The 24172-nt window shown below is 39.0% G+C and overlaps 1 protein-coding gene and 1 non-coding gene across 2 annotated transcripts in view; one reads left to right on the top strand and one right to left on the bottom strand.

Moving 5' to 3' along the window:
- The window catches only part of PRSS12 (serine protease 12), a 34335-nt gene extending 13707 nt beyond the window's left edge, over positions 1-20628 (top strand). The window contains exons 6-14 of the mRNA XM_027689803.1: positions 1627-1805; positions 2448-2589; positions 3504-3709; positions 6584-6725; positions 10467-10672; positions 11107-11185; positions 13049-13171; positions 16037-16317; positions 17953-20628. Of these exons, the coding sequence (XP_027545604.1) occupies positions 1627-1805; positions 2448-2589; positions 3504-3709; positions 6584-6725; positions 10467-10672; positions 11107-11185; positions 13049-13171; positions 16037-16317; positions 17953-18260 (1666 nt within the window). The 3' untranslated portion in view covers positions 18261-20628. The remainder of the gene's footprint in view (positions 1-1626; positions 1806-2447; positions 2590-3503; positions 3710-6583; positions 6726-10466; positions 10673-11106; positions 11186-13048; positions 13172-16036; positions 16318-17952) is intronic.
- A 3413-nt stretch (positions 20629-24041) lies between these two features.
- On the bottom strand, positions 24042-24172 carry LOC113970729. The gene has a single exon (XR_003535308.1). It is a non-coding gene; the product is annotated as a small nucleolar RNA SNORA24 (small nucleolar RNA).

Below are 24172 nucleotides of genomic sequence, written 5' to 3'. Positions count from 1 at the left end.
TGAAATCTTACCAACAGTGGCAGTAGACCAGTTCTGAAGTACTAAAAATAATCTAAATTTGCATACTGTTAATCCATCTGGAAACGTGCCAGAAATTGTAAAAGTAAAGCATCTCAGTAAGTAGCTTCTCACACCCCTTCAACTCTTCTGTAGCACTTCTATAAAACTTCACAGTAGGAATATACCATTAATAGGTGAAAAATAATGAAAATTTATTTTATCATTTTTATGTCATAAATATGTTTTGCTCAATACAAATTCCCCTTGTTATAGTAATGGGATGTTTTGTTTCTGCTTTACTGGAACTCTACACTTTAGTAGATTATGGTATAATTTGTTTTCTGCAGTCAAGCATTATCTCTTTGATTTCAGCCAGCTTCTTAATGACGAAGGATTTTTTTTCTAACATTTTCTATACATTTGTACCAAATACACTGGAAAACAAATATGTTTTTATTTATTTAGATGCTTAAATATAAATGGGATACCAAGATTTGAAGTATTACCATCAGTGTATCCTATGGATTATATTTTCTTAGCTTACTATATAGTTGTTCACACTTTCAACCACTTTGAAAAGCAAGTCTTTATGAAATATGAGAGATGAAGGACTTGTCTCTTTTTCCTATTACCAGCATTGCAAAATACCATTGCTCAGTAAATTAATGCTGCATATAAAGATGCATGGTTACTTAACAAAGTATATGGAAGAACAGTAAGGGCAGTCAGAAAATGTTTTCAAATCTCAATGAAAAATATAATTTCCAATCTATTAAAAATCTTCAAGGCATTGTTAAAGGAAAAACAGAGCAAGAGGTCTGTTAGTATGTTATTTGGAATTAGGAAGGTCATTTGGAAGAAAAGGTAAGGTCTAAGGCACTAACTTCAGACTGAAGCTATGTGTTTTGCTAAAATGTTGCCTGCTGTGTGTCTGAGGGTATTTTTGGCCCTGAATGTTACTTAATTTAAACTAATCATTTAGATAGGTAAATCATTACAGTAAAAAATTCAGAAGGCATTTCAACCTTGACATTTCAAACTGGACTGAATATATGAACAGAGAAACCACTGAGTGGAAAGAAACCAAACCATGACAAACATTTACATATGAAAGACATGGTATCTTAAATAGAATTAGAAAAATCCTGATAGATCATCAAGTGTTAAACACTGCATAATTTCTGTAATGCTGAACAACGGAGTGTTTTCAATTTACACAGCTTGTTGTGCTCAAAATCCTCGATGCTGATACAGAATATACCCCACACATGGCTAAGGTCTGCTTTCTGTTCTTATTTCTACTGCTGACTGGTTGTCAAGTCACTTAAGATCTCTTTGCTGTGGTTTGTACATGACTGAATGTGGAACAATCACTTTTATCTGCCTCATCTGGGTATTTGAGATTTGATTAATGTGCTTTGAGGACAACAGATGAAAGTCACTGTAGAAATATATATCGGATTACTTTTACTACGCATAAACATTAAATTAAAATTAAAATTAGAATCCTCATACCCAAGCTGTGCATCTATAATCTCCTCTAGGAAAGTTATGCTTAAAAACCAAAAGGCAGAGAAAATCTTCAGCATTCTTGTTCTTGACTGGGTGTTCCTGACATTTCGACAGGGGTGTTGCCAAGGCGTGGGGCCAGGCTTACTTCGGAGAAGGCTCCGGCCCCGTGCTGCTGGATGAAGTGCAGTGCACGGGAAATGAACTGTCCATAGAACAGTGTTCAAAAAGCTCCTGGCGAGAACACAACTGTGCCCACAAAGAAGACGCTGGCGTTTCCTGCACGCCTCTCACAGGTACTTCAATTACCAAAAATCACACAGAAAAGCAGGGACAAATGCAGAGTTCACAGCTCTGGAAAGAGAACCTTTAAAGTTTGCAGATGCACAAAACCCCACAGTAATTAACTGTTCTGGCAGTATCAGCAAGAACCAGCTGTTGGCTACGGATAACAGGTACAGAAAATCTCATTATTCAAAATAAGGCCCTGGTTCCTCAGTAAAGTGCCAACTGCCACTTACTCTGTGGGGCATTGCCTCAGCTGGGTATCATCTGCCAGTGGCAGTAAGCGTGTCAGTATGGAATCAGTGGGACATAACAGCATACAAAGAAAAAGATAAGGTGTACATCAGTGAAACTGTGTAATCTGAGCCCACTCCTGCAGACCTGGCGTGTAATAAGGGCCTGGGGGATCGATATCTTGCGCTATTCCTTGTGCACTTAAGCAGTTACATTAAGCAACCCTTTGCAGCTGAGCGGGTGCATTATGGCATTCCTGTCATCTCCAACCACAGGCAGGGATCAGCACTAAATGTAGGAGTCTCGTATTCGGCTCGGACGCAGTAAACCCGATGTTATTGATTTTGGTTTAGAACAATAACTGGATCTAAGAAAAACTGATTCCTGGTTTTGTTTTCCCTTGCTCGTTAACGACACAGATGGTGCACTAAGACTCACAAGTGGGAAAGGCAGTCACGAGGGACGCCTGGAGGTCTATCACAGTGGGCAGTGGGGCACCGTCTGCGACGATGGGTGGACAGAGCTGAACACGCAGGTGGTTTGCTGGCAGCTGGGATTTAAGTAAGATTACTTGATATTGGATATCTGGCTCCGTGACTTGACAATGATGACAAACATTTACATGAACCCTACATGGACCCTACTCAGGAGTCTTGTTTTTTAATGTTAGCTGAGTGCTACGTAGAAACTACTGAGTTAAAATCCACTAAAGCCTGCTTCCCACAGTGTTAAAGAGGTATTTATGGCCTCAGTTTAGGTAGAAAAAAACCCTTCAACAGACACTGTAATTCAGCAGCATTTATGCACCAAGTTCCTTCCAATCATCTTTCTGGCTGAGGTCAATGCATATGCTGTAGAGAAAAAATGATTTTGTATTCTATTTTGCCTATAAAAGTTAGATTCTTCTAAATCTTTGCCTGTCATACAGTCATTAAAAATTACAGATATTTTCAAGGTGTAAGTCCTTCTGCACTACTTTATTAAAACCCACAGCCTGGCCCTGGAACACTGTTATGTATTGAAAAGCCTATTTTAGAAAGATCCCATTAGAGCTTGATGAATTCACTCTTCACTACTTTTCCTACTGACTGTGGCTACAAAGATGCACTCTCACTAGGTGACTGTTGTCTTGCCTTCAGATGGTAACAGCTCACATTCAAAAAAGGATTTTGTCTCATTTTCTCCAGACTGTGACATTTAAATGTATCTATAATACTAAGAATATGCTATAAGCCTCAAAGTTTGTATCAACGTAATAGTAATTCCTTTAAAAAAAAAATTACCAAAGAGGTGGCATATGGTGCTCTCCTTGAATTTAATGCTAACTGAACCTGCTCTGTCATAGTTAACACTGTTTACAGTTAATGCTTGTGAAACCTTTATTTCTTCAGGAGTAACTAATTTCCTTTCTAGTGCTGAAGCACCACAAGTCCTCTGCTCAGTGTGGACCAAAACATTGCGTATATGTTGTGCAGGTATGGAAAAAGTGCAGGTATGGAAAAAGAGAGCTCCTCAGAAGGAAGCTCTGGGCCCATCTGGCTGGATGATGTCAGCTGCTCCGGGAAGGAGACAAACCTTCTGCAGTGTTCACGGAGGGAGTGGGGAAAGCATGACTGCAACCATCAGGAGGATGTCAGGCTCATCTGCCATCCAGATAATGACAACCATAAGCTCTCACTCGGTAAGGCAGCTCTTTGGTGAAACTAGGGTATGAGTTTTGCTGTGGATACAGATCCCAGCAAAGTACTTAAGGGTCCCAAAGGACACTTAAGGGTGCTCAAAATCCTAGTATTTGTCAGATGTGTGCAGAGAAGGAACAGGAAGGGAAAATCCTCACTATTCTCATGAAGATCACAGGAAGTAATCCAGCTTTGTTTAGAGGAACATAAGCAGCCAGAACATTAAAGCTCAACACAGATTTGCGTGGCAAATTCCAGAGATGCTGTTCTCTCAGTCTTCACGAGATTTTAGACCTATCCTGCACTTCCTGATGGTATAACTAAGTTTACTCAGCAGTCTCCAGCCTCCAAGTAACTTTCTCCTGATGTCAAAAGCTGGAGACATACCTGAGCACTATTACTATTATAATAGTGTTACTATTGCCTACCATTTACATTGTGTCTGGGTGAATGGGCCCCACTTGCTGACCAGAACAGAATGATACTGCACACACAGATAAAAGAGTCAGTTCCAATGTCAAAAGCCTAGAAACTTGTATGAAAATAAAAAGAATAAAAACACTGATAAGAAATGATAGAAAAATACCAGTTACATAGTGACATTGTAGAACAAAATATATACAAATAAATTCCAAAGATTCCTATGTAGATAATTAAACAATCATTCTGGCTATCAGATACGCACAGTAGAAACTACAGGGGAACAATGGGTTGCTCAGCAGTTCTGAAAAAGTTTAATTTTTACAATTTGCTACATGAAGTTTGTAGCTTGTCAGTATGTTGCCTTTTAGAAAATTGATGCCAATATTATGTAGTTTACCCCAGAATATTTTAGTTGATTTTGAAATTGGAATGATAACTAGTGGAGTTAAGATTCCCAGCTTCTGCTGAAACGTAGTGGAATTGTGTGCCTGGGTGCCTGAAGTTCAAACCACGACACGGATTTACTGCACGATGTTGCTACCTGTTATAAGAACATTCAGCACTTCCACATGTACTTTTGTAGTCTCTCCCTCTTTATAGCCTTTTTCTTTATAGCCTTTAGACCTCTCACCATCCAGTGACAATGCTTTATGTTGCAGTACAGTTCCATTATGTGTAGATGATGTCAAATCATATTTGGTAGAAAGAATTTTCTCAACCCCAAAATAACAGGAATTCAAATCATGACTGCTGTCTTTACAGATGCAAACCATCTGTGCTGCTTTGCTCAAATTCCTATAAAATATAATCTCAGCTGAAGGAGGTCTGGTTCAGTTAAATACATCCATATGGGAACATTCTCACATCCCCCATTACCAGACTGTTATATTAATTTTGTGCTCATAAATATATATATATATATTCTAAGCCACAAGAAGATAACAATAAAGTATTATTAATATCCCATGCCTCTATCTGGTTAATAGAAGTATAATTTTTACCTGAATTTTTATTCTTCCAGACTAACATCAGTTCAACAAAAAAATAAAACAGTTTATCCTTCATTTCCTAGATTTCTGATTGGAAAGTGGACAAAGACTCTGTTGTTACCATTTACTTTCTAGCATTTGAAAAAGCATTTTTTTCCCCTGTAGGGAAGAATTCAGTGCCAAAATATGAGAAATTAATAGATGATTTGACTTGAGGAAATACAGATATTAAGGAACACTGAAAATGAGATAGAATATACTACAATAATTTGTTCAGTATGTAAGATCATGACAGTGTAGGTAAACAGGTTGGTGAAGTTAATTCATAGAACTGCCCACACAGTATGAACTCCAGTAGAAACAATATGCTTTAAATTACATGTGAAGCAGACAGACTTTGTTTTCAAATATTTCCTCTTTTAATTAATGAATTAGGCCGTATTTAACTAGTGCTGATTCAGAGTCTGGATTAATCTGAATTAATAATCAAATGCAAATGTCTCAAAACACTGCTTTGTTTAAGAGCACCATTAAGTAATTTCTCATCCTTACAGATTTAGAGAAGATTAGGAACAAGCTAGAAGAATGAGGAACAGTTTTTTCAATTATTCTAAAAAGCAACCTTCATGAGTGTATTAAAGATTATAACGTATGGCACACAAAAAGATTTAGGGGTGATTCTCACTTAAATGTTATAAAGAGGCCTCAGAGGAATTCATAGCTGTTTTAAGGCTACTTGCGTTGCTTGCATGCTGTAAAGGAACTGTAACGTGAGAATTAAATATGTACTTTGCCTAATGATTCAAAACGTAACTACAGGCCAAGCAATGAACAAACCACGATTCATTAACTCTGACTAATCCACATAAGTGAGACTTCCTATTACAAACATATCTGAATAAGCAACAAATTTAAATTTCTAGAAAGGTAGTCAGACATCAGTCTAGAATACTGTGCTGCAGAACAGCATGTGTAACGATAAGGAATGGCTGAAGTTTAACACAATACTGCACTTTTTGTGCTGAGATAATGGTTAAGAGGAGCAGCAGCACCCAGTTTGAGAATGGATTTATGAACTGAGGTACCATTAAACTCACTCATAAAGTTTCTATATGGAAAAGCTGTCCAGCTTGTACAGGTATCATATCAACGTATCTTGGGCGTTTTCTACCTTCACTTGGGGAATTGTTCTGTGCCCACTGGGGTCCATTTCTGAGCTATATGTATGAAATAAAAGAACCAGAGGAACTCTGATGTTTAAAGTACAGTAGTATTTGATATTTGTCTTGCACTTTGGACAAACTGCTTCCTTTTGTCAGCCAGGAAAAATGCCTGCTTTAACAGCTGATATTGGGCTTGTTTCACATAAACATCAGTTGACCCCTTGTACTGAACTTAATGAAAATGACTTGAAGTAGTTCTTGCTTCTGTTGTTGGGAGCTGACAGCAGTAATTTATTCCCAGGTCCTCCCATCAGGCTGATGGATGGTGAGAATAAGAAGGAAGGACGTGTGGAGATTTTTATCAATGGCCAGTGGGGCACGATTTGTGATGATGGATGGTCTGATAAGGATGCAGCTGTAGTCTGCCGACAGCTTGGCTACAAGTAAGAAAACTCATTAAGCTGTTTCTCAAATTATCTGTTTGCTGTATCTACAAATGTTAAGTTTCTGCAACCAAATATCACAGACATGTCTGGTAAGATAATTTATGCCTTTTAAAACTTGTCAATCTGCAATTCATTTAGAAAAGTGTATTTATACTATTTGTATAAAAAGTAGTAAGGCTGTGTCTTCAAAAGGAATATTCATTACCTACCAGAATTGGGAATAGGAATTTTAGCATTCAAAGGCATATCACAGTCAGTCTGGCAACAGAAATGCTAGTTATTAAATATTTTTTGTTGGAAATAAAGTATTCCAAATTACTAAGCTATAAATACTAACTTTTATTTGTCACATTTGTTTCAAAAAGCTCTTGATCTGTTTTCACTGAGAGGTATTATTTTGCATATTATTAATATTTATCTTTTGTGAACCTTGATGATGACTTTGAAGTCCTTATAGTGTCCAGTATAACTGTTAACATTTTTAATGAAATACAGCAACAGGTCAGTGTCCACTGTCACAAGGCATGAGTATGATGTCTGCAGGTTCCAGGCACACCAGCGACTGAATTCCTAGTTTCATGGGTTTTTCCCCCTCATTTACTGATCTGACTTAATGTAGCTTGGAGATTTGATAAAACTGTTATACAAAGGATTATGGCTTTGGCCTGCATGACAGTGATTTGAATAAGCTTCATTTAATACAGGAATAGATCTGACAGACAAACCCACCCTCTAATTAAAACCACTGCTATGTAGGTGTCACTTTTGAAATAAAGCACTCAATCAGGCTTACATTCGCTCATCAGCAGTTTTTTTCTGGATGCCCAAGAGCAGTAAAAATATAACAACTATAGGGCAGATATATAAATAGCAGAACTAATGAGACTTGAAAAACGTCCAGAACACCAATGAAATACAACAGGAAATTAGTGCAATGTCTTCTCTGAGTGTATTCCTAAGGAAATCTGAGCTGAAGAGAGATAAATTGTGTTAACTGTTTGCTGTATCTAATAATGTGAAGCTGGTGCAACTGAGTATCATCAAATGATGTCTGAACACATAATATATGCCTTTTAAAAACTCTCTGGTATTCATTTAGTGAAGTGTATTTGAAAGCAGTAGTAGACTATGGCTTTAAAACTACAAAGTGACTTACAAGTCATCTCTTGTACAAGTTTCTTAACTTGTTATTTCTATGATAGTTGGCCATCTATAATAATTCACTGGATTTCCTGATTAACAATATTATAAATAATGGTAATACTGCATGTGAAGAGCTCAGCATGTTACTGTGCATGGCTTTGTGTCTGAGAAAAGCAAGGAGGTAAGACCTGAAGCCACTCTTCTCTCTAGGGACAGATCTGAGCAGGCAAAAGGTTGTATCTCTGATGGTCAGCAGTGCATAAATAGCTGGCTTGGAAAGCAGCAATTAAGGGACACGTGTTTGTTGAGGGTGGACTAAAGCTAGTTGTAAGAGCACATTCCAGTGCGTTAACAAACACAGAGACTTAACACATGTACCTTTAGAGATCTCCCAATTATATAATTTTCTCTATTAAGCTGCACTCTCTGCTCTAGAACATCCTGATTTTTACATTTGTTTCCTGGTGGATGTTCTATTTAAACAGCGGGGGTTGGTTTGGGTTTTTTTGTGGTGCTTTTGGTTGGTTGGTTGGTTTTGGTTGAGTGGGTATGAACACACCTTCCACAGGAATTATCAGCAAACTGAGAGATTACTGATGCACAGTAAGAGAGAGACTGCTCTCATATAACGCTAGGAAGAAGGACGTAGTGCCCTTATTAAGTAACTGGTAAGATTTTGCAGAGACAATGCTATACTAAACTGCAATAAATACTTCTGAAGGAAAGGCTAAGAATACTGTGGAGATTCAAAATGAAGTAGTTTTCAATATCCTGAGGAACTTCAGAGCAATGCCCTAAAGCAGAAACTTTGTTATTTGACACAGAGATACCAAAACCAGGCAAGAATTTACAGCGAGTCCCTGCTCTATCTCACTATTTTGTAATAGCATACAAGGATACATCAGCTGCCCACAGGTATCAGAGACATGGACTTACTTTTTTTGTTGTTAGCTGTAATCAGAGTGTCACTCACAACAGAAAAACATTTGCTTGTGACAAGTTAAATCATATTAAACTCATTAGGCAAAGACTGTCCTATACCGGTTCCAAAGGCAGTTAAGGCTTTGGATTATCTGGTAAATACATCCCAGGCATGGAAATTAAAAATGTGTAAGGACAGTTGACCTTGTGGTATCATCTGTCATATCTTTTACATGCTTCTCTTTCCTGTTTTTTTTGGTTTTTTTTTAACAATTCACGCATTCTAACCAACATTCCCTAAATAGAAATCCTGCCCACCTACCCTTCAGTACATAGGAAAAAAATCCAAAAAGGCAAGGCTATTCAAGTGCAAGTTTGAAAAGGGAGGAAGCTTGTAGGTATTACTTTCATATTTCATTTATATGGATGTGGCAATGGAGAGCTGGACTCATTTTGATCCAGCCACACTTCTTGTATGACGAAGCCTTGAAAATGGTAAGACAAATTAGAATTCCCCCCAACACACAATCCCCAGATAATGAAGGGACATAGACCCTTTATGCCATTCTCACTTATCTTCTCCAACACTGCAGGTATTAAAGAGGTATAAAAAGAGGTGTAAAGGGAGGGAAATACTTTCTCGCATAATACATTTTCATTGTCAAATTCTTTCTCTGCTCCAGCATTTCACCATACCTGCAGTTACCCTTCTGTATACATAGAAGCAGTCCTTTACAATATACAATTATCCTTTAAAATGGAAACCTATGGAATTCCGTATATATTGTTATCCCAATAAAATATCAGTAAGTTGCTCTTAACTGATAGGTAAACTTGTAGTTTAGGCACACCTAGAGGTGGCTGTGGCTTCCTGACCCACTTCTCTGTACAGCTGGTTGGGTGGTTTCCCACTTGTAATTATTTCTGACTCTTAAACCATATATAACAAAATATCTATTTATAAATTAAGATGCATTATCCTAAATAATTAGTATAACCTTTCACAAAAGTTACCAAATGAGATGCTTAAATGCTACACAAGCACTAAAGACTGGGTTCCTCCCAGGAAAAGGTGGGTGTCAATACCGAACTAGGTTCAGTCTTGCTCCAATTACATGACATTTTTAGAACTCAGCTGTGGGGTGCACTTTAAAAATGACATGATAATGAAATATATTGATAACTATTAACAACTAACAGATCTGTAAATCGTAGCTCCTACCACGCTGCACTATTGTATTCAGCTGGCTACTATACACTACTGTTTCCAACTGGCCTATCTTTCTGAGGGAATCAGACCTGAACAAATTATTTTTAGCATTCAGAGATGCTGATTTTATATGAGGATTAAAGAGATTATGAAAAAGCAGCTTTCACATATTTTGCTTTATAGCAAAATGTAATGCTGTTACAATGTAAAATACTTTGCACAGTGCCTTCTAACTAGATACATAAAAGCACTTTTTAAACATTAATGAACTGTAGCGATTTTGTTATTTTTTTCCCTACATACCAGAAGAACAGAGGCATGAGAAGGTGGTTTTAGCAAGTGAATCAGTGACAGGGCTCAGAATAAAACCTCAATGCCTTTCGCTACTCACTCAGAAATATTTGAATAAAATGCAGACTAATGCCTCAAAATGCTCAGTAAGAAAAAATATGCTCTGTTTGCAGAGGTCCAGCTAGAGCAAGGACAATGGCCTATTTTGGTGAGGGCAAAGGCCCCATCCACGTGGATAACGTGAAGTGTACAGGAAATGAGAGATCCCTGGCAGACTGCATCAAGCAGGACATTGGGACACACAACTGCCGGCACAGCGAGGACGCGGGCGTGATCTGTGACCACCTCAGCAAGAAGGCCCCTGGCAACAGCAATAAAGGTGAAGCCCTGCTGGGAGGGGCAGACCAAGGCTGGGTGGGGAACTGTCACGGTAGGAAGAGACCGACTGAACAATCCCACCTCACGGAGGAAACAGTTATATCCAAAAGAATTACAGAAACAAAAGGGTGGGAATCCTGGGAGGTAGGCCAGGCTCTGCTTCCGCTAATAGGAAGTCAGGAAAAACACTATACAATCCTACACTTGAGAAACAAATGTGTAAATGGCTCTGTGAACACAGTCAAAAGATCTCAGCTAAAAAGACTTTTTCAGTGTATTTTCCCCACGCAAAATTTGGTATTTAAAAACTACCATGAAACACGGAATAAGTTCAGCCTTTGTGTTTGGTTTTGTTTTTTTTTTTAGTTAACTCTCATTGAAGACTGGCTACTTTTCATGTTGAGTTTAATGCTCTCTATATCCTTTCTGGTTTAGATTCTCTTGCCTCTGTCTGTGGATTGAGGTTACTACATCGCCGACAAAAGCGAATAATTGGTGGGAAAAATTCTTTACGGTAAATAACTGGTAAAGACAAGTAATTTTGAATATAAATCTTCTAAGACATGTATTTTACCATGAGTGGTTTACCTAATTTACAACTTTATTGTAGGTTTGTTTTCTTTTCTTTTGCCTTGTCATGAGGTAGAAGCAGAAATATACTCAAAGCAAATTTGGCATGAAATTAAAAAGTACTAATTGATAGATACTTGCAGCATTATTTGAAAATCTGTACATGCTTATGGGTTTAGTCCTTGAATGTGTTATATTTTTAAGTTACAAATAATTATTTTACTTTTATCAAGTAAAAGGATGTGAGCTATACAAAGAGAGCTATGAATATAGTACAAGGTTTTACACTGAAAAAAAGGCCTGGGTATGATTCACTGCTAAGACTTAATTTTCTGCTACAAAATAAGCCTTGATGATGACACAGCTATAAACTCAGGAAGTATAGGCTTTATTTTCTTAACAGTTGTGAGTAACCTCAAAAAATACATATTCATACAATCTCACAAAAGGCATTGCAAAAAATCCACTTACAGTGTCATTACATCTCACTGTGCAACATATTTCAAAGGACATGCACAGCACCAATCAATCTATTTCAAAAAAGACACTTCCTAAGTGGAGGAGCTTCAAAGAAGAGCAACAATAGGGAGCCCAGAAAAATATTAAAATGCATTCAGATAGAGCAAAGTAGGATGACTTACCTTAGTAAAGAGACAAATGAGGGTAACAGAAAAAGATTGAGAATTCTTATCTCAGAATATGTGCACTAAGGACAGTGGATGAAACAAAATGGTGACAAATAATGTGCTGCACCATTCAGTCAGGACAAGCAAGCTGGTCTCACAATAAATCAGTACAGGGATGCTAGATGTAGCAAAAATGTGAGAGAAATCCAATAGTGCACTTAGAAATGCTTCAAAATCAAGAAAAGGAACATCCAAATGGTATCAGAAAAGGACTCATTGTCACAAGAAGTCATTAAGACAAAGAAATTGAAGCAAGTTTGAAAAGGAACTGGATACCCCATTTAAGAAAAACCTACTAAATCCAATCTTCCACAAATAAAAAACATCTAAATTGTTTTATTCTTTACGGGAAGCAAATTCCTCCACCTTACTTTAAAACATTTGGCACTTGCAACTCTCAGATAGGATGATGGACTAGATGGTCCCTGGCAGCTCTTGCCATCCAGCATACCTGTTCAAGTTGACAGGAGTCAGAAAACACCTAAGACTACCTGTTGCTTACTCTTGGATGCTGCTGTTGCTTACAGGTGCATCTCTCCCACTCCCTCCCCTGACTGCTAATCTATTAAATGAGCAAAGAAGCAGCCATCCTGGTTTCACAGGCCTGAAAATATGGCAGATCTACTACAGAAAACAAGATTATCACAGGCTGAAAAAAAGTGCTAATCTACTACTTGAGGTTTCTGCAGTTGCTTTAGACCTCTTAGTTTGCCAGCTTCCTTTTTCATGCAGACAGGAACGGATGCTGGGTTCAGCTTTTCAAGAAATTCCCTTCTTTCCCCTCTGCAGTTGACAGGAAATTTCTGGTTTGTTGACTTGGATGGTATTTGGCGAGGAACCCGTAGAATGTATTTTTGGCAGAATGAATGCAATCTGAGAAGGGAAAATTCAAATAACTGAGCGTGGGAGGAAGCACTCAGAGTGCTGGATGCCCAAATGATCTGTAAAGTAATCCGGACCATTGTTAAATGGAATTCTGACTGCTGCAGGAATATAAAGATATTCTCCATTAATAAGCACCACCGTTTGCAAGACATGTCAGTCAAAGAAAGTAAGCAGGCTCTGGATTCAAGGTAATCCCACTGCTGTCCCCTGAACACCGTGTCTCACCCCCTCTGCAGGGGCGGCTGGCCGTGGCAGGTGGCACTGCGACTGAAATCCTCTCATGGTGACGGGAGACTCCTGTGTGGGGCTACTCTGATCAGCAGCTGCTGGGTGCTCACTGCTGCACACTGCTTCAAAAGGTGGGTCTCCCTGCAACAGTGCAGTTGTTCTGGGTATAGGCAAAAGCATTCCAGTTCAAGCCCACAGAAAACTGTTCCAAGGGTTGGCCTTTTGGTTTTAAAAAAACCTACCAACCAACCTCCCTTCCCTCAATACAAAACCAACCAAAACACCCTACTACATTGGAATTATTCTGGGTGTTATCACTCATGTGATTTATATTTACAACTTCAGCATTTTCATGAAAAAATGTTAACACTTCTGACATTTTAACCTTCTGTTCCAACAAAACCGCAGCTTATGGCTTTCAGGTTATAGTGTGGAAAACAGAGAAAACACCAAACACAGGAACTGCAGTATTTCAGATTAATTTTGGTAATGACAGATATTGGCAGTGATAAACATTTTTACTGTAACACAGCAGGAATTCATTGCTGATGAAGTTACTGAAGTATAAAAGCATCAACTTGCACAAGAAGGAAGCTGGTCCAGTATTGTAAGCTTTTAACAGTGATTATTTCATTGGAATGGGCTGGAAAGAAAGCATAGAACTGCACTGCAATTTTGAGGGTATTTGCTCAAATTTGCTCAAGTGGGCTGCAAATGTTTTAAATTTGGACTTTGAGTATTTCCTTTCACTCTCTAGTAACTCAAATGAAGAGTCAGATATACTGTTACTCGAATGCAGAATGTTACCTTTGCCCAGCACCAGATGCACACCTTTTCATTTTCATGTTCCCTGAAATCATGAAGGACTTTTCCTGGTAATATTTCAAGCTGAAATGGTCAAGCTCAGTAAAATTTCTGCTACTTCCAACTTATGTTCCAGTTGTTTCTGTGGAACTATGAAAGCATTTCAGTTCCTTTCATGAAAATTCAGAGACAATGGCTTCCTATGGCCCTGTTCATCATCTCTATAGTGATTACCAAGGATGACACGTAAGCTTTTGAAAAAGCCTTTGATTAGAGGCTTGAAAACGGAATGTGCTGCCAAGGAATGCCCATTTTGGATACTTTGCTGAACATCCACATCATGGGACAACAGCATGACTGGAGCAAAATACACTGGGATACTTCCAGATGGGCACAGCCACTCGAGGGTCTGCTATAGGCTACCCTAAAACTGTTACACGTGGCCTCAGTGACCAAAGTATTGTTTGGCCCCATATGTTGCATTAAAACTGCAATTAGCCCTAAGCCTGCAGCTCCAACAGCCTGTGGATGCACTACTGTTCACTGTAAAAGAGAGAAGGAGCCTTTAGCTCTGAGCTGTCATTGAGCAGCCTGGGCTTAACTTCCCAATGAGCTCAGAGTGATTTTAAGGGGATAGGTTTCCAAGAGCTATCTATAGATCAAGCGCCTTCTTCACATATTTTCCACAGGCAGACAAGAGAAAGGCCAGTATACCATTTCTCATATCCCGGAAATTGGAACACTGCTTAGGTAACCAAAGTGGGCTCATCTGTACTAGGGATAAAAATTAAACACAGAATTGTTCACAAGTAGTATAGTGGTATTACTGGTTTCTGTAATTTCATAGACACATAATTTAAGATCAAAAATGGTTTGAAGCTATTTTTCATTTTATAACTCACTCATCTTATTATAAGTTTTGTTCAGAGTGATTCTGACACCTGTGGGGAATTTGAAGGTCTATACATAAAAAAAAAATTACTTTGGATAATTAGAAATATGAGGCGTAGAAAAAACCCCCTTCATTTATCCTGTATAGAAGTTCATCTTCAGATGAACAGATCTTTGTTCACAGCCTACAGTTCTCTCCTTAGAAGCCTACAAGTGAAATGTTGCTCATGGAAGACCTGAAGATCTGCAAAATTAGACAAAGCAAGCTTTGCAGGCAACCAGGAATGCAACCCACAACTAGAAGAAATATTCAGTGGTACAGCTATATATTGTGCAGTGAACTGTAATGTTCCTGCTTTGTCTGCTGCTCCTCAAGCAAGCTTTAGCAAGCTATGGAGACCAGCACATTGCTGGAGGGTATAAAAAGAACAGGTATAGGTTAGAAGGTGATGGAACACTGTGGGGTATTTTCTGCAAAATTATTAGAAATTTCCTGTTGAAGGCTATTCAGGAAAAGGATAATTCAAAGGACAAATATTTCTGTTAGCTTAGCCAGATTTTAAAATAAATACATGTAGCCAACAGTACTCCCTTGTTTGAATTTTCCCAAGGGCTGTGTGTCATGTAATACAAAAATCTCCAAAGGCATGCACAGAAAATTGTTATTTTAGCCACAGTAATAATTTCTAATGCATTTACCATTTAGTCTATGATGTGAAAGAAACTGGGATCATATGAGATGAAAAACAAGTCTAAGGTTTACAGAGCTTCTGTCACTTTGACAATAGGTGTTGTGATGCACATATGCTTTGTCTTCCTTACTATAACTTCAGTTGATGTAAGAGGTTTTTATCAAGTTATCTAAACCTCCAGAATTTCTCAACCAACCTACAAAGCAGGCCTGAACATTGTTTTCATTTCAATAATTATCTGGACCATCACAATGATGTTAGCACTCAGTTTTTCATTGTAATTACTGGCAGTTTGTGTTACCCTAACTAAATACATTTATAATGCACACCTTGCACCTTTGAAATCAGTGTCAGTCATGGCAGATGGTCATAAGAAACTTGCCTGTGAAAATATACAAAAAGGAACAGAGCCCAATCTGAAAATTCAGAAGATTTTTGTATTTGTATTTGAATGTCAATCTAAACACCCGAGAGAGCATTTTTGCTCTTTAAAAACATCTCTTGGTATCATTACTTATATGAATAATAGAGACCCTGATGAAATCTGTTTGCCTGCTTAGGACCTGACTTTGCATGAGCCAGCCCTATTTGTTTTCACCTCAATCTCAGGTATGGCAACAACACTCGGAATTACGCTGTGCGAGTCGGAGACTATCACACCCTGGTACCAGAGGAGTACGAGGAAGAAATTGGAGTGCAACAGATTGTGATGCATAAAGAGTACAGGCCTGACAGCAGCGACTACGACATTGCCTTGGTGAGGCTACAGGGCCCAGAGGAACAGTGTGCCAGGTTCAGCACCCACGTCTTACCTGCTTGTTTGCCATTAAGGAGAGAGAGACCACAGAAAACTGCTCCCAACTGTTATATCACTGGATGGGGTGACACAGGTAAAAATGTTTTAATGATTTCCATGCGCCAATCATGCTATCTGAGGCTGCTTTAAAAAAAAAATAAATCTCAGAGACTTAAAATAAGAAAATGCTCAAAATCAAACAATTGTACTGTTTTTGCATAGGGGAATACTTTCTCTCCTGATCCTTAACCAGGAATGACAATATATTATTGACTGAATTTAGTTTGTGTTTGAAAAGCAGTGATTAACCATGTCACTCTAAATCAGAGACCCCGTCAGTAAAATGGCCTCATTTAGACTGACAAGCCCAAATAAAAAGCTTATTTGTCGCCAGGCACACCCTGTGCAGCAGAATATCACCCCCTGCCTCAGTCCACAACTAACAGCTCTAACACAGTTAGGGTTTTAAAGGTAAGGACCATGCATGTTTTAATTTTGGAAAGGCTATTTAAATTACACTACTTCAATAGAAAAAGGGACAGAAAATGTAGATGAAATAGAATTTCAAGTGACATTTTAGTCTCCCTTGTTACCACTGACACTTTCAACCAGCAGTTAGATTTAAGTAAGAGAACATCTTGCCAAAATTTATGAGAGCCACAATGCAATCTGCATTGCAGGCTTCTAGTCACTTTTTCGGTCAGTACAAGATTCTTCCTCTTCAAAGCTCTTTGTCCTTTAAATGTTTTACAAATTGATAACCATGTTTTACTTTTATGTTTTTATGGTGCTGAACACAGTGCAAGTCAGCAACCACACTTGAGCCTTTGTTCCAGTGACTCATTCAAACTGGCAAGGAGACAAGGCGGCACGGCCAAGTATCAGTTCTTCCTCTCCACATGCACTAATCTGTGTGCACAGATGTCTGGGTCACTGTACTACAGTAAAGGAGAGAGACTTGGAGGGTGGCTTTTTATGCTACAAACAATTGTTAATTTATTGCCTAGCTCTGTCTAGCCTTCTTACATAAATTCACTGGAAGTCCTGCAATATTGTTAACTTAGGACATCTATTTCAGGAAACATTAACCACAGCAATAATTGGCTTCAATTATGGTAAGAAATTACATCATCCAGTACCTCAGCTGACATTTCACACTTACTGTGTGAATCATAATTATTTTACAACTATTAAGATTTTACTTTAAAAAGGCCAAACCAACACTGGCTTTCATTTCCCATGCTTCCAACTGAAAAAGAAGTGCAAGCTATAGAAAACAAGTGCAAAGATCCAAATTTGGATGCTCAACTTGGAAGCCAGCAGAAGACGCAGCACCTGTCAGGCTGGGCTAGACTGGATTTGAACTGGTGACCTAGAAATTAGGTATTTCTATGACTTTACTCTTCACTGCTCAAGACTCCCAAAAATTGCTTCCCCATGTGTAGAAGACACAAAGTGCTTGGAACAAACCAAACTCCAGCCTTGGAAAGATCCAGAGAACACAAGCTACCTTTTTTTTTTTTAAGCATCTATATTTCACATGTACAATATATATTTTAGTACTATATTTAATGCACAGTAGATTTGTTTCAGTATTTAGTCTTGCTTCAAGTCATGTTATTTAAGGACAAAACAGCGTGAAGATTGAGAACATAAATTGGATTAAATCCCATTTATGTTTCCAAGACTAACCACTGTAATGAGACAATAATTTGGGTCTTCTTTTTAGGACGGGCTTATTCAAGAACACTACAACAGGCTGCCATCCCCTTACTGCCCAAGAGGGTATGTGAAGAGCGCTACAAAAGAAGATTCACAGGAAGAATGCTCTGTGCTGGAAACGTCCAGGAACAGAAACGTGTTGACAGCTGTCAGGGAGACAGTGGTGGACCACTGATGTGTGAACGTCCAGGGGAAAGCTGGGTTGTGTATGGTGTGACCTCCTGGGGCTACGGCTGTGGGGTCAAAGATTCCCCAGGTGTCTACACAAAAGTATCCTCTTTTGTGCCCTGGATAAAAAGTGTGACCAAACTATGAATGTCTGGAATGAAAACCAAGCTTTGAAGCAGGACAAGTTGAACGGCACAGACAGTGCACAGCTGGGGCCCACAGTGGGTGGAATCAGACACATTTTCCTGATACGTGTGTTTTCCTTTTTGTTAAATCCAAGCTGAATACACACAGCCTTTCCAGTTAGGGATTACTGTCCTCTGTGGTAAAGAAGTTTATATATTTCACGAATGAGTTACGTGTATCTAAGGGGAAAGTGATAGCCAGCTGAGAGTAACACTGGAACAGGACAGCTGGAGAGTTCACTGGGAGACTCACTGTCCACGGGAAGACTGCAGTAGCTCCAAGCTATTTATGCTCCAAGCTTCTCTAGAATTAATTACAGATCTCAATTAATCTTCAGTCTAGTTTATTTAATCATTTCTTGACTGTCTGCCTATTATCCCTATGATCTTACACTCAGTCCTCTAAATTTGACTCGTTTCAGGAGCTAATGAGATCATTAGCAGATTGATTCTTGCTAAGTAATTCTGAGTATGTATTAAATGTTAGAAGGAAAATAATTGCCAATAATCAGATCCCCAGCTATTCTGATAAATTTTCTCACAGTTTAGTGTGCATGAAGTACATTCCCAAGTGAAACAGGTAGTACACTTGACTGTTTCCTCACAAACATCTTGCACAGCTGCAAGAGCTAAATCAAAAACAAATGACCACTTATTTTCCTTCCTCTAGATAAGTAACATTTGTCTTATTTTTGAAATTTGTAATTTTGAGTAAATACAGCATTTTGGAGAGGATTTACTTATCCTATTTACCACAGTGTCAGACTAAAAAATATCCCGCTCTTCTCATTGCTGGGCTTTACTTTAAGTAGTGCAAAGAACCTCTGTCAATCCTACAAGAGAAAGTTATGCTCAACATTGGAGATGTTGAGCCAAACCTGTCTGACAAGGTCTATAGTCTTAAACTACTGTTTTCTACAAGGTCATATTTAGACAGCTCTCTCTTACTTAGTTGCAGCACTGGTTCAGGTTGATCTTTACAGGAAAACTGAGAGTTTTCACTGACTTCCAAAGTATTGACACATCTTGATTTCATTTAATCTCTTTTCCAAATACTGTTCTGTATGCTGTGAAAACTTTGACAACTTATTATAAAAAGGCACCGATAACCACCTTACTGTCCTTCTAGAAAGGGCCACCCCACTGAACCTAGAACACAGAACACAACAGGTTATCATCATCTTAGTGCAACACTAACAGAATCAGCCTGTGACTGCAGTTGAGAGGGAGCCAGGACAGCTCAGCACCATCTCCACAATCCCTGTCAAAGGCCATTCTGACCATCTCAAGCATGCTCTGCATATGCCATTAACAAACACGCTCATAAACAGATGAACTGAAAGCTCTGTGGGCCATGAAACACTCCAGCGTGACAAGTGTGGCAGATGTGTCACCACATAGTGATTGTGCAAACTGTGACTAGCAGTGACTGTTTCCCTGTTCCCTATTCCCCAAACACTCTGGCTATGACGTGTTGTGTGATGTCTTGTGAAAAAGTGGGATGCTTGCATTCATGCTGTAAGTGGGCAATCATTCATTTCTGTATGGTTCTGTGTCTCTCTGGTGTTATAACAAATACCCACAGCTCAATTGCATACAAAGGGGCATTGATATTGCAGAAGCCTATGTGACTGAAAACTTGGCTCTTAATTTCTCGCTGACCTCACACAGAAATTTTCAAGGTTCATGACTAATTTAAATATCTTTTTGGAAAAATGGTGCTAAACTAGTACATGGGGTGCTTTAATATACTTTAGTTCTCTGTAATTCCATGCCATTTGAAATCGTGTGAAGTATATTACTTAAAAAGATGTCAAAAATCACGGTACTGTGACCACCTGCTGTTAGACCAATATGAAAGACTGTGCTAATGAACATTGAAACCATTACACTTTTACTTATATATAGCCCGTTTAATTACAAGGGAAGTACGTCTGTCAAAATGTATCCACTCGTACCATCCAAGCTTTGCTATACAAGACCATTGAGACTTATGGTGAAGTAGTCTATATAGTGCAATATATGCATTGTGTACAGGGGAAATAATCTTCTTTTAGAAGTTGCACCACAGAAATACGATACTTGGGGGTGGGATTAAGCCTGCATACTAAGTGTAGTAAACAGATTTAGTACAGTAGTTTGCTAGTACTGCTCTTTTAATAGGATGCTTTATTAGATTTTAAAATGTTGCACTACTGTTTCCATGCTGAGCATGCCTTTTCAGTTTCTAACATAAAATGAAATTGTCTCTGTGTTATACCATTCTCATTTTTGTTCAGTGAGCCTGATGATGTACATGTAAACAATAAAAACTGCCACACTGACTACAACTTCTGTACGTTAATACTGTGGATGTACAAGCGGGTGCTGCAGGAACATCAGCTGGGTAAACTTCATGTGAGCTTTATTAAATGAGAAAGGGTGCTCTTGAAACTGTTTTATTCAAAGCGTATAAGTCTAGGGCTATTTCCTCAGAAAGGGAAGTTTGTCCTGTATGACAGAATTCCCACTGCTTTAACTCACACCAGTTAGGCTGTCACAATTAAGTTAATCCTATACTCTTAAAAACTGCCTGAGAATTTTTTGACCCTTGCTGCTCTCCCCTCAATTCAGCATTTTTAATAAATGAGGTTGTATAAAACCCCCTGCTTTTCAGCCTATGCTAAGTTTCTTTTCTATTAAGCAGGTTGGCCACAGTGTTAATAGTGGCATAAACTATTGGCACTTGGCACTTCTACTACCAATGACCATCCTGAACACCAGCCTGTAATCTATTCAGGCTCCTCAACACTTTAAAGACTTAGTTAGATGCAGCCCTCCTTAGCTTCCCGAGGTTTTGTTCATGTTACAGAGAATATACAAGAGCAGAAGCATCACTGCAACTGACACACAAAATCTATTAAATTTATCCTGACCCTGAAAAACTTCCCAAAAAGGGGACTTACCCAGATAAAACAAAATCCCATTTTATGACTACATGCAGAATACCTAGAACGTTAGCTGCCTTAATTCCAGAAATACAGCACTGTAACAGCTTGTATAGAACAAAAGGTCAGTCCTCAATATTCTCCATTTTCAATGCTACTGCAACTATTTCATGCCTTCCTGTGCTATAGTATTTATACTCAAGATCCCTGGAAAAACCAATCCCCAGCCCTACTCCTGCTGCTTCAACTTCATTTACCTGCATCTGGCTTTCTTCATAGAGCCACAGCCAGGAACAAAAAAACCCCCACACTAAAAAATTAGGGAAGCCATTTTGCATCAGTGTGCTTGCCACAACAGCAGCACTTTCCTGCCCACACCTTGTTCTGGGACAGCCCCAGACCTCTCCTGGCCAGTCTGTCTAGCATCTGCTCGTGGAAGGTAAGAAAAGATGTTATTTTCTAGAAGCACTAAGGTTACTACACAAGCCAAGTCTTCTTGGAGAAAAGGAAACTCAAAGTACACAATCAGGATTCTTGGCTTACAGGCTTGGCAGCCACGAGCTCAAAATGCCAAGCAGTAAGGATGTCATGACAGAGCTGTTTAAAAGGAGAGAGTAATCACACACCACCAGTTAAACAGGTGTGGTATCACTTACTACAGGTCCACACAGAATATACATTCAGCTGTACTTCCACTGTGGCAGCAAAAGTATATGCTTGAAAAATAAGATGATGTTTCCTATGACAGTTCCTTGATCTCCCTACCAAAACATAACACTACCACCAGAAGTAATTTCCACAGATCTAATCCATGTTGTAACTAAGAGCCCACACTTCCACTCCATCCACTCCCAACAGGAATTCCCACCTCAGTTGCCAAACACTTAGCAGTAATTACACTGCCTGCTGATGATTTCAGTTCTAGCTTCATAGACTTTGTTTCCTAGCCCATTCTAAGCCCTCTTACCCTAAACCTCCTATTTGGAACAATTTGCAAAACTTTCCTTATTAACTGGAAAATATTCCATAGGAGACTGTGCCAGCACAGGTGGTATTAGCTAAGACAGTGCATTTACCTGTAAGTAAAATGTTCTGATTTTGCAGTGATTCACCATCTACTGGAGCTCCATTTATTTTTGTGAATATGGAGCCCCCAGGAACTGCAGCTGAAAAAGCAGCTACATTTAAAGTTGCTGTTTCTGCCCTGCAGCAGTAACCTCTGATCAAAGTCATATCCCTCCTGGAATGATTCCCAGACAATGCATCGGCCACCTGAAATCACAGATTCTGCCAAAAGGTGTATCCCCAAAACAGGTAGATTTGGCATGTGTAAGTCATTCCAATGAGCATGTGCAGGTCTAATCTTGGTTACCAACAGAAAGAAAGAAGCCACACTTGCAGCCAAAGTCTCTTTATTGATTTATTCATACATTTGAACGCCTTATATTGGCATAGATACCAAAATCATGACTGTAAGTTTCCACATAAATTTTCTAGACTTCAAAAACTTACCTTCAGCTTCTGCCATATACAGACATTCTTTGCAACAACCTTTCTAACTTACTTCAGCAGCAGAGGAGCCACCACTGAAGGTGCACGTGTCACTGGATTTAATACTACTGTGGTCGGCTACAGGACACTGCAGCACAGCCACTGAACTACCAAAACCATTATTGTAATTGCTCAACACTTAGTGACAGCCCAAAGAGGAGCAGCACATCCCTGAAAGCTGCACAAAATGGGCTACTCGTCCTAACTGTACTTGTATAGAAGGAGCCAAGGCTAATTTTAGGCACAGTAAGCTGTGTTCCAGCCCCTCTTTGCCAAGATGAGAAGGACTGCAAAATCTCTCATTAAAGCTCCAAATCTTAACTGAATTTAAAAACTAAGATCTAGCCTAAAATTAGCTTTTTCTAGCACTGCTTGATAACCAGAAATATTACCGCTCACAAAAGGCATCAATTCCAGAAAATTAAACAGATCCACCCCCCAAGTAAAAATTAAAATTTTAGTCACAGCTACTCCTAGAATTCACATGTGGAATTTAGCCCCATCTTCTTCTGCCATCACAACTCAAGAGTGTTTTTCCCCTGTAAAAACAAGTTTGAGGCAGTTTAATATTGCTACCGGGAAAATATACAAGACAGCAAACAGACATCACCGAACAGCAGGATGCGCTGAAACAATGCTTTTAGTATCGACCTCGTGTCTCCCTCTGCTCCTGTAACTGCAGATTCTGCTTAGTACTCACGTGCTTACTGAAAAAGACATTCCCCTTGCACAGAATATCCCCGAGAAATCTGTGGATTCGGATGCCTCTAGTTTGGCAAACAAGAGTACTGACAACGTGACTTTCATGCTAGGAATAGTGGATTTTTTCTGATGCATCTACACCCAAACCCAATTCCTCCCATTCCTCACAGTAATGCACTCGGGTTTCATTTTTCTGACAATAAACCACGTAAAAATGAAGCATGGCTTAAAATAAAACAGCAAACCTATACCTATTTCAGAGAACAAGTCGCAGCAGATTAATCGCTAAACATAAATTATGAAATCGTTATTTTTCCCGATCAAAATCTCACTCCTGAAGAGCTTATTACGTACTATACACCCAGTCACATACTTTTTGGGGGAGGATCTTCAAGAACAGATACGTCTCCATATTTTCAGCTTCTGCGCTCCTGTAAAATAAAATAAAAAAAAGTTTAAAAACTGGGCTGTAATCGCTTATTGGGGGCAAAAAAGGTGAAAACTGAAAACCAAACAACCAAAAAACAGAACAGGGGGAGACGGCCAGCCCCACGGCAGACTCGGTTTGTTACTTGCTACAGTCAACGACTTATACCCACGAGAAGGTACAAGTTGTGCCAATCCGCAAGGCTCTGCTCTTCCATGCCTAGGAAGGGAGTCAGCCACAGGCGGCAGCCCCCATGGAGTCATGGAT

Source organism: Neopelma chrysocephalum, unplaced genomic scaffold (genome assembly GCF_003984885.1).
Source record: "Neopelma chrysocephalum unplaced genomic scaffold, ASM398488v2 Primary Assembly neopelma1_78, whole genome shotgun sequence".
NCBI lineage: Eukaryota > Metazoa > Chordata > Aves > Passeriformes > Pipridae > Neopelma > Neopelma chrysocephalum.
This window is presented reverse-complemented; position numbering and strand designations above follow the sequence as displayed.